The sequence below is a fragment of the Tachyglossus aculeatus genome, chromosome 19, assembly GCF_015852505.1.
Source record: "Tachyglossus aculeatus isolate mTacAcu1 chromosome 19, mTacAcu1.pri, whole genome shotgun sequence".
In the NCBI taxonomy this organism is placed as follows: Eukaryota; Metazoa; Chordata; class Mammalia; order Monotremata; family Tachyglossidae; genus Tachyglossus; species Tachyglossus aculeatus.
In genome coordinates this window covers 10,274,652-10,295,627 of record NC_052084.1, presented here as the reverse complement: position 1 = coordinate 10,295,627, position 20,976 = coordinate 10,274,652, and the positions used below count along the sequence as shown (strand labels likewise).

Sequence of the window (20,976 nt, the reverse complement as noted above, 5' to 3'; positions counted from 1 at the left end):
CCATTCCCTGTAGCCACTGATGTACTAAATGCTGCGGACAATACAAACAAATCAGGTTGGACACAGTCCATGTCCCACACGAAGCTCACAGTCTTATCCCCGTTTTACAGATGAGGTAAGTGAGGCACGGAAAACTTACGTGACTTGCCCAAGGTCACACAGCAGACAAGTGGCAGAGTCTGGGATTAGAATCCAGGTCCTCCTGACTTGCAGGCCCTTGCTTTATGCACTAGACCACACTGTCTCTCATTTAATCTTTGTTAATGCAATGTTAGCTTTGAATTCCTTTAAATGAACTGCGGGTTGCAGAAGAAGAAATTTATTCTGCTGAGTGACGTAGTGGTTTTCACCATCAGTGTATAACTGGTCCAAATTAGGTTGAACAGCAGCCTTCTTCATTTCTTCCTAAAGCACCTTGTAGCAGGTTGACTTCTTCTGAACATCTTTAGGCTCCTCACAAACACACCGCTCACAGACTCGGATTACTTGCACATTATTCTAGATGCCAGGATTTCCGAGCTCCATTTCCAGCTGCAAACTCCGTTTCTATAATCTCTCTCCTTCACAGCTGGGGTGGGCAGCAGTGGTTTAGCAATTCCTCCTTGGCAGTTCTCTCTCCGGCTATTTGGTTGCCATGGAGAATCCAAGAGGATGCTGATGGTTGAGACTCTTCTCCCCTCCACGACTCCAGATCACGTGAAGTTGGCCTCTCCCAAGACGAAGGGGAGAGCAAAACTCATTTTAAAGAGGATAATCTTTTATATCACACAGTTGTAATGTATTCATGGACACTTTGCCCGATTAAAGAGTTCATTATGGATTTCTGGTTTCGGTTTTAGGTACATGTGTAGTTTTACTAACATACCAGCCTCAAATGCTGTAAACATTGCAAACTATAGCCGTCAGTCCATTATATTCCTCTTCAACTGCTAACTGCTTCCACCGTGCCCTTCATTATTCTCCGAAGGGCGGCACATAGGGATGAAAACTGGGCAACTTGCATTTCATATGGGATTGTCTTATGAAAATGAGATAACACGAGCTAAATCTAAAAGGAGTAACCAACAACAAAAAAAAGGCTATCAATTAAGCTTTATTCAATTTCATTCAGAGTTTCACTGGTACATAGTTTCGTACATGATCTTAAAATTTTTTTATTCCAATTTTAATAACTTTCAGATTTTAGCTTAACTCTACATAAACTCAGGGGAAAATGGTTAAAACAAGTAATTCAACAGTGATAATTCCATTGCAGAAATATGTTCAAAATGAAAATGTCAACAAGAGAGTCTAACAAATTCATAATGTTATGGTTTGTTAAACCTACCAACAAAAGCACTTCTGGTTTACATCAAGTATACATATGCCTTGATGCATGTATTTGTATATATGTCAATTCACAGGTCTGTTGACTATGTTTTCTATGTTTTGGTTTAATATCACAGTATGAATGGGAAGCTAATTCTTAGTATAGTCAAATTGGAGGGCCTTAGCAATGACTGCTCTCAGCTAAAGAACATCTTCCAAATTAAAACAAAATGCGTAGTCTAGAAAAATGAAATGGACAGGAGGACGACAGAGGAACATTTGACAATACTAAGTGATGAGACATTGTACAGAGGCAATTTCAAAACAGTTTATGTGGCTTGCTCTAAATTATCATTACAATTGACAGGGTATAGGAATACCGAGAAACGTGTTCCCTTGCACTTCTAAAAATTCACATCAGTATGACTATTCTTAGCTGAACCTATTAGGACTATAAGACTCATAAATAGAGGAAAGGAAGGCTAGGTAACGGCCTGTCATTAGAGTGAAATCACCTTGCTACCCTTTTGTAATAATACAACTGCTCCTTTCGAAATCAGATGGTCCACTGACTGCTTTGGAGTCCACAAGAATAACAATGGGGAAAATGAGCCACAACTGTCCGTAAATATTCAAAGAAATAACCTTCATGGCTAGACAAAAAATAGATTAAAAATGGTAGGTGTCTTCCATAATGCAGTTCTGAATTCTTACATTTCTGATTAAGCCAGGGAGTTCTCTGAGGACCATCATGTTGAAATGTGCATTGGGGTGTGTGTGTGTGTTTGTGTGTTTGTGTACACGTACATTGAGGGAGGTAGTTTAGATATTACCATTACTACACTCTAATCTTTGGTTATTTTAAATCCTCTGTGGGCCACCTAGTGGCTTTTAGGTTTGGAGTTTCCTACTTGATAAAAATGAGCAGTGCTTTGCTTTCGCTACATCATTTAAAGTTCCACGGAAGCTAAGAAAGCCTCCACGCTAACGTCTTTGAGCAGTATTTCACAGGAGAGGAAGCTGTACTGAAAACAAGCACCACAGCTTTGACTTAACAATGCCATGCTTAATTATCTAAGTAATCCACAACAGTTGTGCAGAATGAAATGGAGTAATTAATTGCTCTCTTTTTTTGCATCCAATACTCCAGCGCATTCTGCTGCCCTTCAAAGGATGGCGGAGTAATGGCAATGAAGGCAAACTCTTCATCGTTTAAGAAAACAAACTCTAAAAAGTATTTTCACAACTCAGGAATCCCCGGAGAGCTGCAGAATTTGGCTTTTCACAGCCCCATTTCGGTAGAGTTATCTAAGGCCATGACAGTGAAAAAGAAACATTCTGACACATTCAGGAGAAGCGAATATGAGGACATTTGATATCTCTATTAGCAAGGGGAAGCGTAGAAGCTTACACACCACCAGTTACTTGAGTTTTATTTTCTAAATAAATAAAATAAATATAGAAGTCTGGTAATGGTCTCACCTTTTCATACAGGAGAGCTCTTTCAACCTATCCAAACTGTAGTATTCGGTGACAGTACAAAGATTTCCCCAGACTCCTTCCTTAAAGAAGAGTCCTTAGAGGCGGAAAAAAAATACATATATATACACAAATATACATATGTGTGTGTGATATATATTTGGCAGTGCTATCCTTGAGGCATTTGAACAGTGGTTCCAATCTCTTCCCAACAGTCAAACATTCTTTGGATTAGACAGCTACGGAGGAAAAGCAGATGGAGAGAGACTGTGTTCAACTCTTTAGTGACCAATAAACTAAAAAACCATTTGCAAGATCCCCCCCCACCCCCGGATATTAACTCCTGTCAGCCAAACAATAACCCATTGTGAATTTTAGTAGCATTAATATTTAAAACGGCACCAACGATCAAATCTGCAGTGTTTTAGCTCTGCCCCTACCTAACACAGCACATCATCAGTTAACACTTGGAGACTACATTAGGCCCGGGATTAAATGCTTCGTCCACTTGTGCTCAAGTGCCAGTTTAGATCTATGAGAGGCCAACCAATTCCCTCCTGTTCCCTCTCTGCCCGGCTAATGGGCGAGAATTCCTGTAGCATGAAGTAGGCCCACAGTTCCACTGCCATGGCTCTAAATGCTTGATTTGGCTAATCAGGGGCTCTAAATGAATGAAATCTGTGTGATAAAATCCAAATGCCGTGATCCCATTTTAAACTGTTTGCTACTACTTTGGACGTCGAAACAAGCTTCTGGGGGGCAGAGGTGGCGACTACTTGAAATGAACAAAATTTACAGTGGGTAGAGTTGGTACACCGGGATGAGTTTTCCAGGTAGATTTTTCTCTTTCAACATTTGCTCCTCGTTCATCCTATATGAGGTAAAGATGTATAAATAGAAAAAGCTTTGAATTTAGGGCACTCAGTGGTGATCACAATGTATCGGAGGATAATGGGCTCCTTTCTCCAACAAGATGCAGGGGGAACAAATGGGAAGCAGTGGGGCCTAGTGGAAAAAGCAAGGGCCTTGGGAGTCAGAAGACCTGTTTTCTAATCCTGCCTCTGCCACATGTCTGCTGTGTGACCTTGGGAAAGTCTTTTAACTTCTCTGTGCCTCAGTTCCCTCATCTGTAAAATGGGGATTCAGACTGTGAGCCCCATGTGAGACAGGGACTGTGCCCAACCTGATTATCTTATATCTACTCCAGTGCTTAGAACAGTGTTCGGCACGAAGTAAGTGTTTAATGCCATAAGTTTTATTACCAATAAGATGTCTTTTTGTCAGGTTCTTAGGGAAATCTTGGTTGTGGGTGACTAATATGTACCACTCTAAGAGTTTATTCTCACAGAAGGGGAAAGTTTTAGTGACAAGAGGTTGACAAGTCTGCCAAATGGAGAATATGTCTAGTTGTCTAGTTATCTAGTAAATTGATAGGGGTTTGGGGGCACTTCATTTGGATTAAATTACTAGAATGGTGTTAAAAATAAACTCACACACTCCTACTTTCTCTGTCTCTCTCTCACCTCTAATGGGCTGTAGTGCCTGGAAATCTTTCACATTAAAAAAGTGAACTAGATTTTGTATGTAGAATTCATTCTAAGATGATGGAGACTTAAAAGCTACAACTCCGCTTCCACTTTAGCACCATGAGAATTTCCCTGCTCTGCTATGGGAGCAGGATTGTGCACAGCTGGAAAGCTTAGTGTGGGTAATTTGAAGCATTTAGGTTTCTGCTTCACACATCAAGACTGTGTTAGAGAGGAAGAAAGCCGATCTGCTGAAATCACCCTAAAACGCAATCCAGGATTTCTTCTGTTTCCTTAGGTTGGTTTTCCTGATTTGGGAGCACTGTTTGTCGGCGTGCTTTTCTGTCGGCTAAATCCAAGTCCTAATCCTTTTGGCCTCTGAATTGCCTGTATGGGTTCAGACATCCCCTTGCCGTCCCGTCCAAGCCCTGTGCCAGGGGTCCAGCCCATACTTTGAAGCATTCTGTTTCCAATATTGCTCTCTGGGATGGGCTGGGCATTTTCACCTACAAACCCTGGAACAAGAGAGACATATGGTATTAATCATTCATGCCCTGGATGGATAAGCAGCGTGGCTTAGCGGATAGAGCATGGGCCTGGGAGTGGGTAGGATCTGGGTTCTAATCCCAGCTCTGCCACTTGTCTGCTGGGTGACCTCGGGCAAGTCACTTAACTTCTCTGTGCCTCAGTTACCTCATCTGTTAAATGGGGATAAGCGTGTGAGCCCCATGTCTGACCTGATTAACTTGTACCTACAGTGCTTGGCACATGGCAAGCATTTATAACAAGGCATAATTATTATTAACAGAACTGCAATTTTGCAATTAAAGCGCAACAGTAATAACTATGGTATTTAAGCGCTTACTAAGGGTCAAGCACAGTATTAATGCACGGGGACAGACACCAGGCATTATGGTCTGACAGTCCCTGTCCACGTGCGGCTCACGATCAAAGGGAGAGTGAGAACAGTTATCACAGCCTTATTATTATAAACGAGGAAACTGAGGTTCGGACAAGTTAGGCCACTTGCTCACGGTTACGCGGCAGGCAAATGGCACAGCTGAGAGTTAGAACTCAGGTTTCCTGATTCCCAGGCCCGTTCTCTTTCTACCAGGCCAAGCTGCTTCTCGAACGTTAAGCAAAAACCGTTTTAGTCTCCAACCTTCGCTAATAACGAACTCATTCACTCCCCACAGTTATTCTGAAAATCATCATATCATTTTCAAAAGCAATTTCAACTTATTGGCATACACAGTCTCGGGCTGCGGTAGGGCCATAAAGTGAGTTGAGAAGAAATAGTTTCGGTCTCTGGGTATTAGTAGTAATAGTATTTATTAAGTGCCTATGCCTATGTAAAGCACTGAACTCCATGCGGTAATTCTAACTGAAGCAGTGTGGCCTAGTGAAAAGAGCACGGGCTTGGTTGGGAGTCAGGAGGACGTGGTTTCTAATTCCAGCTCTGCCATGTGTCTGCTGTGTGACCTTGGGCAAGTCACTTAACTTTTCTGTGCCTCAGTTATCTCACCTGCAAAATGGAGATTAAATCCTACTCCCTCTTATTTAGACTGGGCGCCTCTTTTGGGACTATGTCCAACCTGAATAACTTGTATCTACCTCAGCACTTAGAACAGTACTGGACACATAGTAAGCACTTAAAAAGTATGATAATAATAATATTATGTGCTGGGGAAGAGTATGAAGGTGGGAATGAGATATGGATTCCGGTCCTTCAAGAGGTTCACGATCTAATCTCACCGTGCCTCGTTCTCGCCTGTCCCGCCGTCGACCCCCGGCCCACGTCATCCCCCTGGCCTGGAATGCCCTCCCTCCACACGTCCACCAAGCTAGCTCTCTTCCTCCCTTCAAAGCCCTACTGAGAGCTCACCTCCTCCAGGAGGCCTTCCCAGACTGAGCCCCCTCCTTCCTCTCCCCCTCCCCCCTGCCTCACCTCCTTCCCCTCCCCACAGCACCTGTATACATGTATATATGTTTGTAGGTATTTATTACTCTATTTTATTTGTACATATTTATTCTATTTATTTTATTTTGTTAATATGTTTTGTTTTGTTCTCTGTCTCCCCCTTCTAGACTGTGAGCCCACTGTTGGGTAGGGACCGTCTCTATATGTTGCCAACTTGTACTTCCCAAGCACTTAGTACAGTGCTCTGCACACAGTAAGTGCTCAATAAATACGATTGAATGAATGAATGAGAGGACTGGAGATAGACTCATTGGGAGCAAATGAAACAAAACACTAAAACAGCATAAAAAACAAGGACAAATGCACAATCCACAAAATATAAACACAAGTCAGTAAGGTGCAGTGGCTAGGGGAGCTAGAGGTATTGACTATCAATCAATCAATCGTATTTATTGAGCGCTTACTGTGTGCAGAGCACTGTACTAAGCGCTTGGGAAGTCCAACTTGGCAACATCTAGAGACAGTCCCTACCCAACAGTGGGCTCACAGTCTAAAAGGGGGAGACAGAGAACAAAACCAAACATACTAACAAAATAAAATAAATAGAATAGATATGTACAAGTAAAATTAATAGAGTAATAAATATGTACAAACATATATACATATATACAGGTGCTGTGGGGAAGGGAAGGAGGTAAGATGGGGGGATGGAGAGGGGGACGAGGGGGAGAGGAAGGAAGGGGCTCAGTGTGGGAAGGCCTCCTGGAGGAGGTGAGCTCTCAGTAGGGTCTTGAAGGGAGGAAGAGGCTGTAGAAGGAGAGAAGGGGGGTGAGGTAGGAGGGTAAGAAAATATGGTTGTCTCTTGATTATCCCAGGATTTATTATCCAGACTGTAAATTTTCCAGCCTTGCTCTCTTTTCCCTGCCATTAGCCTTTTGGCCACTTCATTTGGAACTGAAAGGAGAGAGAAGAAATGCAAATCAGTTTTGCTAAACTGTTTAACAGCTCTTGTAAACAATCTGGTGAGGGGGAGATGGAGAATGGGGGCTGGAGGGAGTTGTTTTGCTTTTCTGTAGATTCCATTTATTCAGTATCCAGGGTGATTGAAAGCTAGCTGCTCTACAATTCAAGTTTTGTTTTTATTTAATGATGCCTAATAAAGCAAGGCTAATTTTAAAGAAATACTGAAGAATTCTTTCTTGTAACTCCTTCCTTACTCACAGGGCTTCAAGGGGCTCACAGTCACTCCTTGGGTTATATGCAGGTTCCCAACTATGAGAAGCATCGTGGCTCAGTGGAAAGAGCACGGCTTTGGAGTCAGCGGTCATGGGTTCAAATCCCGACTTGGCCAACTGTCAGCTGTGTGACTTTGGGCAAGTCACTTAACTTGCAAGTCCCCCCCCCCCCCTCCCCCTTTTAGACTGTGAGCCCACTGTTGGGTAGGGACTGTCTCTATGTGTTGCCAATTTGTACTTCCCAAGCGCTTAGTACAGTGCTCTGCACATAGTAAGTGCTCAATAAATACGATTGATTGATTGATTAACTTCTCTGCGCCTCAGTTACCTCATCTGTAAAATGGGGATTAAAACCGTGAGCCCCCCGTGGGACAACCTGATCACCTTGTAACCTCCCCAGTGCTTAGAACAGTGCTTTGCACATAGTAAGCACTTAACAAATACCATTATTATTATTATTATGGCCTTTCAACTTCTCCACAAGCTGGTCCCTCCCCACCTAAGGAAGTAGAGTTGCCTAGTGGGAGGAACACCGGACTGGGAGCCAAAGGACGTGGGTTGTAATTCCAGCTCTGTCACTTGCCTGCTGTGTGACTTTGGGCAAGTCACTTCTCTGGGCCTCAGTTTCCTCACCTGTTAAATGGGGAATAGAAACCTATGCTCTAGCCTACTTAGACTGAGAACCATGTGGGAAAGGGCCCGCATCTGACCTGATTTATTGAGCGCACACAGTAAGCGCTCAATAAATATGATTGAATGAATGAACGAATGTAAATTTTTGCAGGGGAGGATGCAGTATATTTTAATGTTTGACCCCTTGGGATCTGCACATGGTGGGTCATATCATCATCAATCGTATTTATTGAGCGCTTACTGTGTGCAGAGCACTGTACTAAGTGCTTGGGAAGTACAAATTGGCAACATATACAGTCCCTACCCAACAGTGGGCTCACAGTCTAAAAGGGGGAGACAGAGAACAAAAACATACTAACAAAATAAAATAAATAGAATAGATATGTACAAGTAAAATAAATAAATAAATACATAGAGTAATACATATGTACAAACATACATACATATATACAGGTGCTGTGGGGAAGGGAAGGAGGTAAGATGGGGGGGATGGAGAGGGGGACGAGGGGGAGAGGAAGGAAGGGGATCAGTCTGGGTCATATGAAAGACTTCTATGATACTAGTGTTGTGTGCAATACTGTACAGAGTTATTGCACTATTGTTGCTAATGAATTGGTAATACCAAGAAGATATGTCCACAAAGAAAAGTAAAGTTGTAACCGGCCCTGTTTTTTGACTTAAAAAGGAGCAGGTCTCCATTCTGATAAAGAATGAACCCCCACTTTTCTCCCACGGAGGCCAATCCTTGAAATGATTTGCACTACCTGAACTCTCCAATGTAGCCACAATTGGAGATTAGTAGCAGTTAAATAAGGAGTAAGATTGCAAACTCCTTGAGGGGTAGAGATGGTGGTCTTAATAATAATTGTGGTCTAACTCAATTATGTTCTGCCCACAATAGTAATGGTTGATTTGAAAAGGAATTCCTTGAGTGTCGGGCTCCCCCCCACCCACCCCGACCCAAACACTTGTTATTGGGATTCCAGAACCATCTGGGTGAGTAAACATACGTCAGACCAATCCAAGGACATCCAGAAACATCAAAAGAGTGAGGATTTACACTTCACATGACACTGATGTTTAGAGGGGTTTCCAACCACTATTGGGTCTGCAAGGTAGGAAGAAAAAGCATGTCCTAGAGTCCAGGAGCCAGGCAAGAGTCAAATAAAAGAAACGTTTGAGTGACGAGTTGCATTCTGAAAATATGAAAATGTTCATCTGTCCTTTTCCCCCTTGGAAAACTGGCTGGGCTGGGTCCACTTGCCCTTTGGGGGACTCTGATGAGGCCTCCCGGCCAATTGGACCTGCCATGGAGATGTGATACATTTAACCCAGATTGATTTAATTCTAAATGAAAAGTTTTTATGTGGAACAAGAGAACTGCCGGGTCTCATCTGGGATTGGGAAGACATGGGTAGGGGCGAATCGGTGGATACCCAGACTGTCACAATCGCTCACCCTCTTCCAGGCAGATGAAGCCAGGCACCCAGCACACTCTGATGATAAGTAAGATGTGGGGAGGGGAGTTGCACAGGAAGAGGAAGATAAAGAAGGAGCGGGAGGTAGTTCGATTTATAGAAAAGGATGGGAGGGCGGGGAGAAGAAGTGAGAAGATGGTAGGAAGCAGATGAGAGAGGGGCAGTAGTTAGGGGCCGGGGTTCTCTTTCTCTTAATCTGATAAATCAATCAATGAACCAAGTTATCAAATTCCAAATGCCTCTGCTCAAAGACTTGAATGCCTGTTGATGTATACAGCATAGTCCCCAGCTATAGTACAGATATGCTTCTAGCCTGCCTTCTCCACACCCTGATTTCACCCCAGTTTAGCTCATTTGGACCCCTGACCCTTGGATATTTGCTATTCACCCCACCCTCAATCCCACAGCACTTACATACATATCTTTAAAATATATACTATAAACTATTCATATTAATGTCTGTCTCCCCTTCTAGACTATGAGCTTATTATGGGCAGGGAACAAGTCTGCTAATTTTCTTGTATCATACTCTCCCCCAAGGACTCAGCACATTGAAAGCACTCAAATAGCATTAGTTGTTTTAAGAAGCAGCTGCTTGGGTCTTCTTTTTTTTTAAATGGTATTTAAGCACTTACTATGTTCCAAGCACTGCACTGAGTACTGGGGTACATAGAAGCTAATCCTGTCCCACAAGGAGCTCACTCTCTACATTCCCATTTTATAGATGAGGTAACTGAGGGGCAGAGAAGTTGTAATTTGCCCAAGGTCACACAGCAGACACCACCTGTGAGCTAAAATTAGATCAGAGGTCTAATACTGCTGCAGACTACACATCTGTTTAATTGTTTTTGGATACAAGAGCTTGCAAAAGTTCTGGTTTGCAATTTGTATAATACTTAAATAGCATTAGTCTGGTTCAAAAACTTCATCAAGAACTGACAGATCACGGCAATGCTTGGTCCTGAATAGACTAGCAAGTAGAGACCTAATTCCATATCTTAATTGCCAAATATTGGCTTTCAGAGCACAGGATTAACTTGGAAGCCCAGGAATATTAAATTTGGCCCATTATCTTGCTTATATTTTCATAGGTTCCGAACTCCATCATATTTTCAAAACTGGTTTCTCCTGTTTTGGTTTGTGTCTTTTTAATGAAAAGCTGGAGGGAAAAATGGCACTTGGGGGTTAATTTTCACAGCTCTCCAAGCTCTTACTAGAATATTTTGAAATTTTAAACGCCAGTAAGTGTAAAAAGCCAGTTACTTCACATTTCATAAGGGAAGATGTACTATTGGAATCTACTTTTGGTTTCTCATCCTTCTTTTGTAAGATTAAGACTTGTGAGCTGAGCAAGTCTGCTTCAGCACAGTATTCTATGACTATTATTTCCCTTTCTATCACTCCTTGCAGCGTTAAATCCTTTAAATCCCTTCCTAGAAGGCTCTCCTTTTGCGAGGGCAATTTTGCACACCTTGGCCCGCTAACCCTTACCCCCTACGCTGGATCTCACTTTATGTCTATTATAACAGAGTGTGTCTTTCTCTTTCCCCCCCATCTCTCGCTCTCTCTTTTCCTCTCCTCAAATCTTCCAAAGAGTACTGTGGATGGTAATTCACTTGCCTAATTGGCTCAAGAGATGAAAATCTCCTATTGGACTCTCCTAGCCTCTAATCTATCCAGCTAACTGCAAGCCTAATTGGCAGCTTGTTTAGTAATTTGGCTCCTAAAGGGCTGTATTGATGCTGGATAAATAGCCAGTGGAAGAGGAGGTGATATGCTTAGCTTCACTGTTAACAGCTATTGCCCTGTCTACCTCCCCCATGCCCTCACATTTTAGAAGCAGTGCTGTGGGCTCCCTATTTCTGTTCATCCTATGCCGCCGTACTAACCAGTCAAGAGGTTGGCTTTGCTGAAAAGGTTCAAAGCAGCTGGAAAAGTGATTAAGGCAAGAAATTAGGACATGTCTGGACACTAGCAATTTTGAGCTACATGGCAGAATTTGGTTCAACCCAACATTCTGCTGGGATGTGTGTCAATCAGTGTGTGACATGACAATAATAATAATGATGGCATTTGTTAAGCGCTTACTATGTGCCAAGCACTGTTCTAAGCGCTGGAGCACTGTTGTCGCGCCTCCGCCTCAGCTTCCTCATCGCTTAGTACAGTGCTCTGTGCACAGTAAGTGCTCAGTAGATACAATTGAATGAATGAAGGAATGAATGAAAGGTAAGCTACAAAACCCTGAAAGTTCATTTTTAAAGAACATTTACGCCTGCGTGTCCTCTTGCGTTCAAGAGAGATCAGGTCAAACATATGGGGTCTTGTCAGTGGATTCAAGATTAATTTCTGCTCATGCAGAGGCCCCCTTCTAGACTGTGAGCCCGATGTTGGGTAGGGACCATCTCTATATGTTTCCTACTTGTACTTCCCAAGCGCTTAGTACAGTGCTCTGCACACAGTAAGCGCTCAATAAATACAACTGAATGAATGAATGAATCTGTAAAATGGGGATGATACCTGCTTTCCCTACTGTTAAAGGAACTATGGTCAATCTGATATACCTGTATCTACCACAATGGCTGGCACAAGGCATGCCTTTAGTAAATATAACAGGAAAATGATTATTTGAGGCATCGTTTCTGGTAATGTATGAAAGCAAAGGAGACATGATAGAAGTATGGAAATACTGCAGCAGAACTCAGAGAAGATGGGGAGGTACCGTCACTGAAGATCTTTAAGGATAGGACCTATACACCTATCTGCATTGGGAGGAATTCTGTGACAGTCCAATTTCTTAACTGAAGACACACACACATACACACACAGAGAAAAAGGCTTGATTGTTGACAGTCTCCCTGTAACTACAGTTCTGCCATAACAAATCAAATTGAAAGGATACAAGTAATATTTGTCAATATGGGTAGTTTTTCCTCATACTATTCAATGGTAATAATTTAATAGTAAAACTAAATTATCCTAAGTGCTATAATAAAACTACTCACCGTTAAAACCAAGCCCAAAGAGATGATCATTTCAGTTGATGCAGAATAGAACCGAAACTGCTGTTGCTTTCATCTCTTTTTAAAAAAAGGGTTACTATAGCACTCCTTTAATTTTGTTCACTGCTTTTCACCTTTACAAACGACATTTTTCAAACTATAAAATGCACTGTGCTGGCAAACTTTCTTGCCTGAATAATTCCCCATTTTATAAAAGTAAATCTACATTCCTTTAATACGCCCACAATCTTTGGGTCTGTGACTTTGACTCAGACGGAGAACAAGCTATAAATTTAGAAATCAATACTTAACTCTATCAATATTCATTTTATTTTGTCAATACGAAATATAAAGGTGAAAGAGCAGTAAATAAGCTAGGGTGCTGAAATAAATTTGGTGTTCTTGTCACAGTTAATAAACGTATAACCAATAATACTTCTAGCTAGTCTACAGCCTTATAAATATGATCTCAAGATATGATCAGAAGCAAGTGCAAAAGCAGTTATTTAAAAAATGAAATGTAAAAGATACCATATGAGTAAATTGATATGGGCATATTTTTAATTGTCATATCAACTATTAAAAATGATGTTCTCATTGTTAAATATTACAACATGCGCTACTGAGAAACTGCCTACCTGGACACCCATGCATATGCAGTATCTGATTATGAAACTAAATCACTTTTCTGATGGTGTATGCTTTACCCCTTGGAGGTAAAATTTTAAATTAGAACTGAGCTGATTAGCCATCCAGTCTGCTAAATTCTTAACTTTTCCACCTTATTCACCAAAAAAACCCCAGCCCCCCCGCCCACAAAAAAACCCCAAATCCCTCAACAACAAAAAACAGTCCAAACTGAGATAGGTATGAGACATAGTCTTTCTTTTGAAGATTTCATGACTGGATATCTGCAGAGAGCACAAAAATATTCCTACAATGCTCCCATGCTAGCTGAAGACATAGTTTCCAGACCCATTTCCTTGAGACACCCAAAAAAAGTACTTAATTTGAAATTCTGAGCAATTGTGCTTGATTTAGGACCGTAAGCTTTGTTCAAATCAGACAGCATATTAAAAACATTGTTCTTACCAGAATATACATTTATTAACCAAATCTTTTTATTTCTTTAACTGAAAGCATCAAATGCCATAAACATTAGATAATTTTGTGATTGGAAAACTAAAACTAGAGGGAATGGGGATAAAGGACCAAGATCTTACCATCACAATCAACATAAGCAATCAAAATGTATGAATGAGCATGTCTCATCTGTCTTCAGAGGTAATCTGTATCAGAGATTTCAATTAATTGATAGTATTTATTGACCATTTATTGTGTGCAGAGCCAAGTACTAAGCACTTTGGAGAATACAATGGAGTTGGTAGATGTGATCCCTGCACTGGAGGTGCTTATGACAGTGCCAGCGCTTAGAACAGTGCTTTGCACATAGTAAGTGCTTAACAAATGCCATTATTATTATTATAAGAGAATAAGGGTGACTGTAAACTGGAACTGGGCTTCTATGGAAAGTTGTGGAACTGCAATATATGGAAACCTTTAATAATAATAATTTTTGTATTTAAGTGCTTACTATGTGCCAAGCACTGTTCTGAAGTGCCGGGGGAGATACAAGGTAATCAGGTTGTCCCACATGGGGCTCACAGTCTTAATCCCTATTTTACAGATGAGGTAACTGAGGCCCAGAGAAGTTAAGTGACTTGCCCAAAGTCACACAGCTGATAAGCGGCAGAGCCGGAATTAGACCCCATGACCTCCGACTCCCAAGCCCGCGCTCTTTCCACTGAGCCACGCTGCTTCTCTTTATTATTTTAAATCTTTATTAAAGTAAGGACAACTAACCATCTTAGATGCACTTGCACAACTGGAGGAAGGGGCTGGACCAAATAAGATTCTGAGACCTCTCCCTGTCTCTCAAATCTTTAGACCATGATGATTGGCTCTCTTTTCCTGCTACATCACAGTCCATGCTTGCCTTTTTGCAGCCATCTGCAACTGGGGCTTTGAGCTCTTTTCCCAAACTTCTTTCTGCTGGAAACTGCTTCCTGGCTCCTGTTGGTCATCCTATTTCCCACCTTAAAAACCATAGCTCATGGCCCATCTCTTTGGATGTTTTTTTTGTGTGTTTGTTTAACTTCACCCTTTCTTCTCTCACAAACTATGGTTCTCTGTTTTCACTTGTATTACCAATCATCAGTCAATTCCATTTAGTATCTATTCCTATGCAGAGCACTGTATTATGGGTTGGGGAGAGGAAAGTTCACGCAGGATACATGATCCTTGCCTACAAGGAGTTTGCAATCTAACAGAAGACAGACAAAAAAAATTTGCAGGTAGGGAGAAGGACTTGAAATAGCATCTGTAAGTTGATATATGCAACACGAGGTTACGAGTGCCAAAGTACTGAGATGTTGTTTGGAAAGGTGTAACTTGGGGAGAAAGCTTTTTACGAGGAAGTGGGATTTCAAAAGGGCTTTGAATGTGGGGAGAGCTGTGGTCTGGATTTGAAAGGGGGAGGGAGTTTAGAATTTATATGGGGATATGACAATCACAGTTACGGTATAACTGTTTTGTAGGATGCAAACTCTCTTGAAAAATTCTGTGAAATTGTGGCAAATGAAATATCACACCCACCGACATAATGATCAAAGTGCTGTTATGTAAATCAAGCAGAAAAATAACTTTTCACCTACAACATTCTGATTTATATTGCATGAGATTAAAAAGAAAGCAGAATGAAGAGATTTAAGTTAGTTTTTTGTAGGCAGACTCCTTACGTATAACTTCCTTTGCCACTGGTGAGTTGTTAAATCAGTATCACCTTGTACAAAAAATTACATTATCCTCTTCTCAACCACTATGCTTTTTCCTTTTCATTTCACATACGCTTAGTGTCTGAGGACCCAGGATTTCTTTTTTTTTTTTAAAAATACTGCTGCCACTAAGGTGCTTTAAAAGCATATAAGAGATTGTACTAAGTCAGCTTTGGTCACCAGTATTTGAAAAATCAAAACATAAAAAATTCAGGAGGCAAGAAAACTGAAGTAAGTTTTAGTTACCTTAAAATGAGTTGAAGAACTTTTGTTTGCTTAGAGTACACCAATATAACAATTGCCTGTCCCTACAGTCTAAACTGGACTAAATTAATTTATCATAATGTAAGGAGTGATTTAGAATTAGACAGTAATGGGCAGGCAATCATAAAATTCTAGCTAGGTTCAATACAATGGAACATGTAAACACGGGTCTATTTTACTGCCAGATCTTGATAATGTTATTTCATAAGCATAAGACTGTTCAATGAGTATATGTTATCGTTGGAACTATCCTTGGGAAAAGCACATTTTAGAATGTGTTCCTATGTGTTAACTACATAATGCCCATCACTCATTTTAAAGTCACCCTTTAGATTTCTGAGTCTAAATATGTGACTCTCAGTAGATATATTTATTTCACACATTTTACTTCTTTGCACAACCCTCATGTAAAAAGATTCATTCTTTTAGCTTTGTCTTGCTGATAGGCAAAAATCATATTTTTAATGGTTCATGGTTATCCAAGTGGAAAAAATGACATTCTCTCTTAAAATAATGAATTTAGGAATAGTTTAAAACAGGAAATCTTCAGGGATGATAACTGTGATACCTCAGAATTTAATGGGGAGTGAGAACAGATTTTTTTTAATGGAATTTAAGCACTTACTATAAGCGAAGCACTGTAAAACCCCTAGGATAGATAACAGATAATCCGGCTGTACACGGTCCTCATCCCACACAGGGCTCACAGTCTAGTAGGTGGGAAAACAGAAAATAAATCCTATTTTACAGATGAGGAAACTAGGGATGCCAATTGACAGACATTTTTTTCTTTGTAATGGAATTACTGAACTGTCTGCTTTTGGAATACTTACCCCAAATCTTAATTTGCTGCCACTACAAATCATTTGTCTGTATTTTGCTACTTAAAACTTTAATATCTGTGGGCTGGTCACAGGGTCTTTTTACCTGTAGTCGTTGAACTTGGCAAAGGTGCAGCTTTCCTCCTCCTTTTGATGTCTCCCATGCACAAGGATCCTAAGTGCACACTCGTCTGTCTGCAAGTAATTATCAGAGAAAACTATTAACAAAAGAAGAAAAAAAAAGGTACATAAATACCCAGCTTGTATAATCTCTACCTAAATCAAAACATTCCCAACAAAGATGGAACTGCATAGTAAAGCCACCAATCTTGTTTATATCGAAACATAATTACGTTTGTTGACAAGTGTTCAGCAGCTAAACACGCCATCATAAATTGCTGCTGGAATGAATAATATAAAAGGAATGCTTTTTAATTTTCAAAACTGGCAATCTTTCTAGCTCAGCATAAAATCAAACTCTGTTGCTTCTGACAGGAAAATAGCTAAGATTAATTATCTAAAGAGAGCACAATATTGTTGGTAGGTTATCAATTGGCTACTAATGCCCTCCTGTCAGAACAACATTTATTACAGGAAAAGCATGATCAATTTATTTTACGTTACTGTGCAGCAGAAATTTTGGGGAAACATATGAAATCAAGGCATGCAGTGATACTCTCTCCTAGTGTCCACAACTCAGTAGGATGTATTAATTGTTCAGTAGCCAGGTGAAGAAGTATCTTAATCCATAGGGTATTTTATTGGGCCTTATCTCAGTTAGAGGAGAATTAAAAATACATCTTGAGAAAGTGGTAAATTTCCAGGTCAATATAACCCGGTGTAGTTTCTATAGCAAAGGAAACCCTGAGGAACAGGAAAAAGGCACTTGGATAATTTAGTGATTTTTGGTGTTGGGTTATTGAATGAGAGCTGTGGATTTGCCATCAGCCGACGATCCTTGAGATGAGCACACATGATGTTTAGAAATTAATTCTCAGAATAATTAAAGATCCAGGTGAAAACATGTTTTTTTAAAAAACTACATATAGTTTGTGTGTGCATATATAAATATAATTACATATTACTGTATGTAATTTTATAAATTGCTACTGGAATGAATAATATGAAAGGACACTTTTAAATTATCAAAACTGGCAACGTTTCTAGCTCAGCATAAAAACGAACTCTGTTGCCTCTGACAAGAAAATAACTAAAATTAATTATCTAAAGAGATCACAATATATACTGTATATAGTATAGTTGGAGAAGCAGAAGCAGCGTGACTCAGTGGAAAGAGCACAGGCTTTGGAGTCAGAGGTCATGGGTTCAAATCCCGGCTCCGCCAACTGTCAGCTGTGTGACTTTGGGCAAGTCACTTAACTTCTCTGGGCCTCAGTTACCTCATCTGGAAAATGGGGATTAAAACTGTGAACCCACGGTGGGACAACCTGATCACCTTGTAACCTCCCCAGTGCTTAGAACAGTGGTTTGCACATAGTAAGCGCTTAACAAATACCATCATTATTATTATCATTATATATAGACTAGCTATATCAATCAATGATATTTAGTGGGTGCTTACTGTGTACAGAGCACTGTACTAAGTGCTGGGAAAGTACAATTCAACCAAGTTGGTAGATGAGATCCATTCATTTACTCAATTGCATTTATTGAGTGCTTACTGTGTGCAAAGCACCATACTAAGTGCTTGGGAGAGTACACTATAACAAATACATTCCAGTCCTGTGCATGTGATTCAATAAAACTCAAATAAAGAGGCCTATTTGTAGAATTACTGAGTGATGAAATACAAATTACAAACGTACGGTTTGAAAGAGTGATGAAAGGGTACAAGTGTTTTTATTTGGGGGGGGGGGGGGAACAAACAGGGCATTTAAGAACTGGATAGAAATCCTCCTGTTTTCCTTGGCTTTGGGCTAGGTCTTACTGGGGTAATTCAGTTTGTTCACCACATTTTGAGAAGGATGTGGAGAAACAAGAGAGGACCTTGTGAAGGCCAACACAAATAAAGAGTTGGAAGAGGCGATATAAGAGCAAACGAATTGGGATTATTTACTTCCTAGGGTTCATCAATCAGTTAATTGTATTTACACCACTCGCAGCGTGGCTCAGTGGAAAGAGCGCAGGCTTGGGAGTCAGGGGTCATGGGTTCGAATCCCGCCTCCCCCACGTCTGCTGTGTGACCTAGGGCAAGTCACTTCACTTCCCTCTGCCTCAGTTCCCTCATCTGTAAAATGGGGATTAAGACTGTGAGCCCCACATGGGACAACCTCATCTCCTTGTATTCACCAATCATATTTACTGAGCGCTTACTATGTGCAGAGCACTGTACTAAGCGCTTGGGAAGTACAAATTGGCAACATATAGAGACAGTCCCTACCCAACAGTGGGCTCACAGTCTAAAAGTATTCCCCCCAGCGCTTAGAACAGTGCTTTGCACATAGTAAGCACTTAAGAAATACCAACATTATTATTATTATTATTGTTATTATCACTTTGTGCGGATCACTGTACTAAGCACTTGGGGGAGCATAACGTATTAGAATTGTTAGACACGTTCCCTGCTCACAAGTTTACAGTCTAGGGAAGGGAGGCAGACATTAGCATAAATAAATGAATTAGTAGCTAGTGGGGTTAGTGGAACAATCAATCAATTATAATTACTGACAGTTTACCGTGCGCAGAGCACAGTACTAAGCGTTTGGGGGAGTACAAACACTCTAACAAACACATTCCGCGCCCATAATGAGCAGCGACTCTTTCCCCGTCCTACTCTCAACCAGGCACTCATCCCACAGAATTGGGGCGTCCAGAAGTTGGGGCTGCAGCCAATCAGGCCACGGCTCCTTCCGCATCAAAGCCCTGGTGCGTGTTGCGGGGTGTCTGGGTCTCCCTCACCCAACTGCCACTACTGGAGTACAGTCCTGGCCCATGAGCGGGGGACAGGGAGAAGCACACTATTTTAAGTTTTAGACAGCTAGAAAGTCACGTCTGTTGGACTTGGGTTGCACTGTCTCAGGGCCTGATGGAGAGAAATAAATAAAAATAGCACTCCTCAAAAATCTCCAGTGGCTACCAATCAATCTGCGCATCAGGCAGAAACTCCTCACCCTGGGCTTCAAGGCTCCCCATCCCCTCGCCCCCTCCTACCTCACCTCCCTTCTCTCCTTCTACAGCCCGCCCCGTACCCTCTGCTCCTCTGCTGCTAATCTTCTCACCTTGTTCTCGCCTGTCCCGCCACTGACCCCCGGCCCACGTCATCCCCCGGGCCTGGAATGCCCTCCCTTTGCCCATCCGCCAAGCTATCTCTCTTCCTCCCTTCAAGGCCCTACTGAGAGCTCACCTCCTCCAGGAGGCCTCCCCAGACTGAGCCCCTTCCTTCCTCTCCCCCCTCATCCTCCCCTCCATCCCCCCATCTTACCTCCTTCCCTTCCCCACAGCACCTGTATATATGTATATATGTTTGTACATATTTATTACTCTATTTATTTTACTTGTACATATCTATTCTATTTATTTTATTTTGTTAGTATGTTTGGTTTTGTTCTGTCTCCCCCTTTTAGACTGTGAGCCCACTGTTGGGTAGGGACTGTCTCTATATGTTGCCAACTTGTACTTCCTAAGCGCTTAGTACAGTGCTCTGCACACAGTAAGCGCTCAATAAATACGATTGATGATGATGATGATACTATATCTTTTATTGTTGTTACTGAACTATTGTATTTACTGTATTCATTCAGGTATTTCTTTCTTTGTGGCTCTGTCATCAGTTTCACCTGGTGCGCCCCCCACCCCAACCCCATTTTGGGACTGAGACCACTCTGGGATTTGGGACCGAGTTGGAGTTGTTATCCTCGTACATTTCCCCAGGCCTATGGACAGTGCTTTGCTGACGCAGTATACTGTAATAATTTTGAAAAAAGGAAGCCAAGGGCAACATAAAAAAATGCCAGAAACGTAGAAATGGAGGAAAGGGGCTTAAACTTCGGCCAGGATTTTGGTGACGTAAAAAATTAATGTGCTGATTACGTATTGGTGAGAAGAGAGTAAATTACTTACTTTGGGAATCTAACAACTTATAAAATCCTATAGTTTAGCTTCGTCTCTAAGAGGTGAGGCTAATCTAACTATTCTACTACACTTCAATAGCACTCTTAATTGGTTCTGTGAGAGTAGTGTGTTAAGTGAAAGAGCACTATGCAAAGTTTAGTTTCCCAGGGAAATGAAGAGTGCATCCATGAATTCCCAAAGTTCATGCTTTCAAAAAACAATAATAAAAAGTAAAATAAATATAATTACATGATCAAATAGCAATGTAAATGTGTAAAATGCATACTAATACCCAAAGATTTAATTCATTATTTTTGAAGGTACATAATGTGAAGCACTACCTAGTTTTCTGAATGTTGTTTTTCACATCCTATTCAGCAAAATGGCACTTTGTCAAATATCTCCAA

General features: G+C 41.1%; 1 protein-coding gene across 6 annotated transcripts in view; it reads right to left on the bottom strand.

Annotated features, from left to right (window-relative positions):
* Window positions 1–2,523: 2,523 nt before the first annotated feature.
* Window positions 2,524–20,976, bottom strand: part of GPATCH2 (G-patch domain containing 2) — a 125,764-nt gene continuing 107,311 nt past the window's right edge. For 3 of the 6 annotated variants that reach the window (XM_038760807.1, XM_038760808.1, XM_038760809.1), the window contains exons 9-10: window positions 16,605–16,693; window positions 3,995–4,828 (exon numbers count right to left, since the gene is read on the bottom strand). In XM_038760807.1, coding sequence (XP_038616735.1) covers window positions 4,608–4,828; window positions 16,605–16,693 — 310 coding nt within the window. In that variant the 3' untranslated portion in view covers window positions 3,995–4,607. Of the gene's footprint in view, window positions 3,027–3,994; window positions 4,829–16,604; window positions 16,694–20,976 lie in introns of those variants that run through there. The other 3 variants (XM_038760811.1, XM_038760810.1, XM_038760812.1) reach the window with 3 other exon arrangements.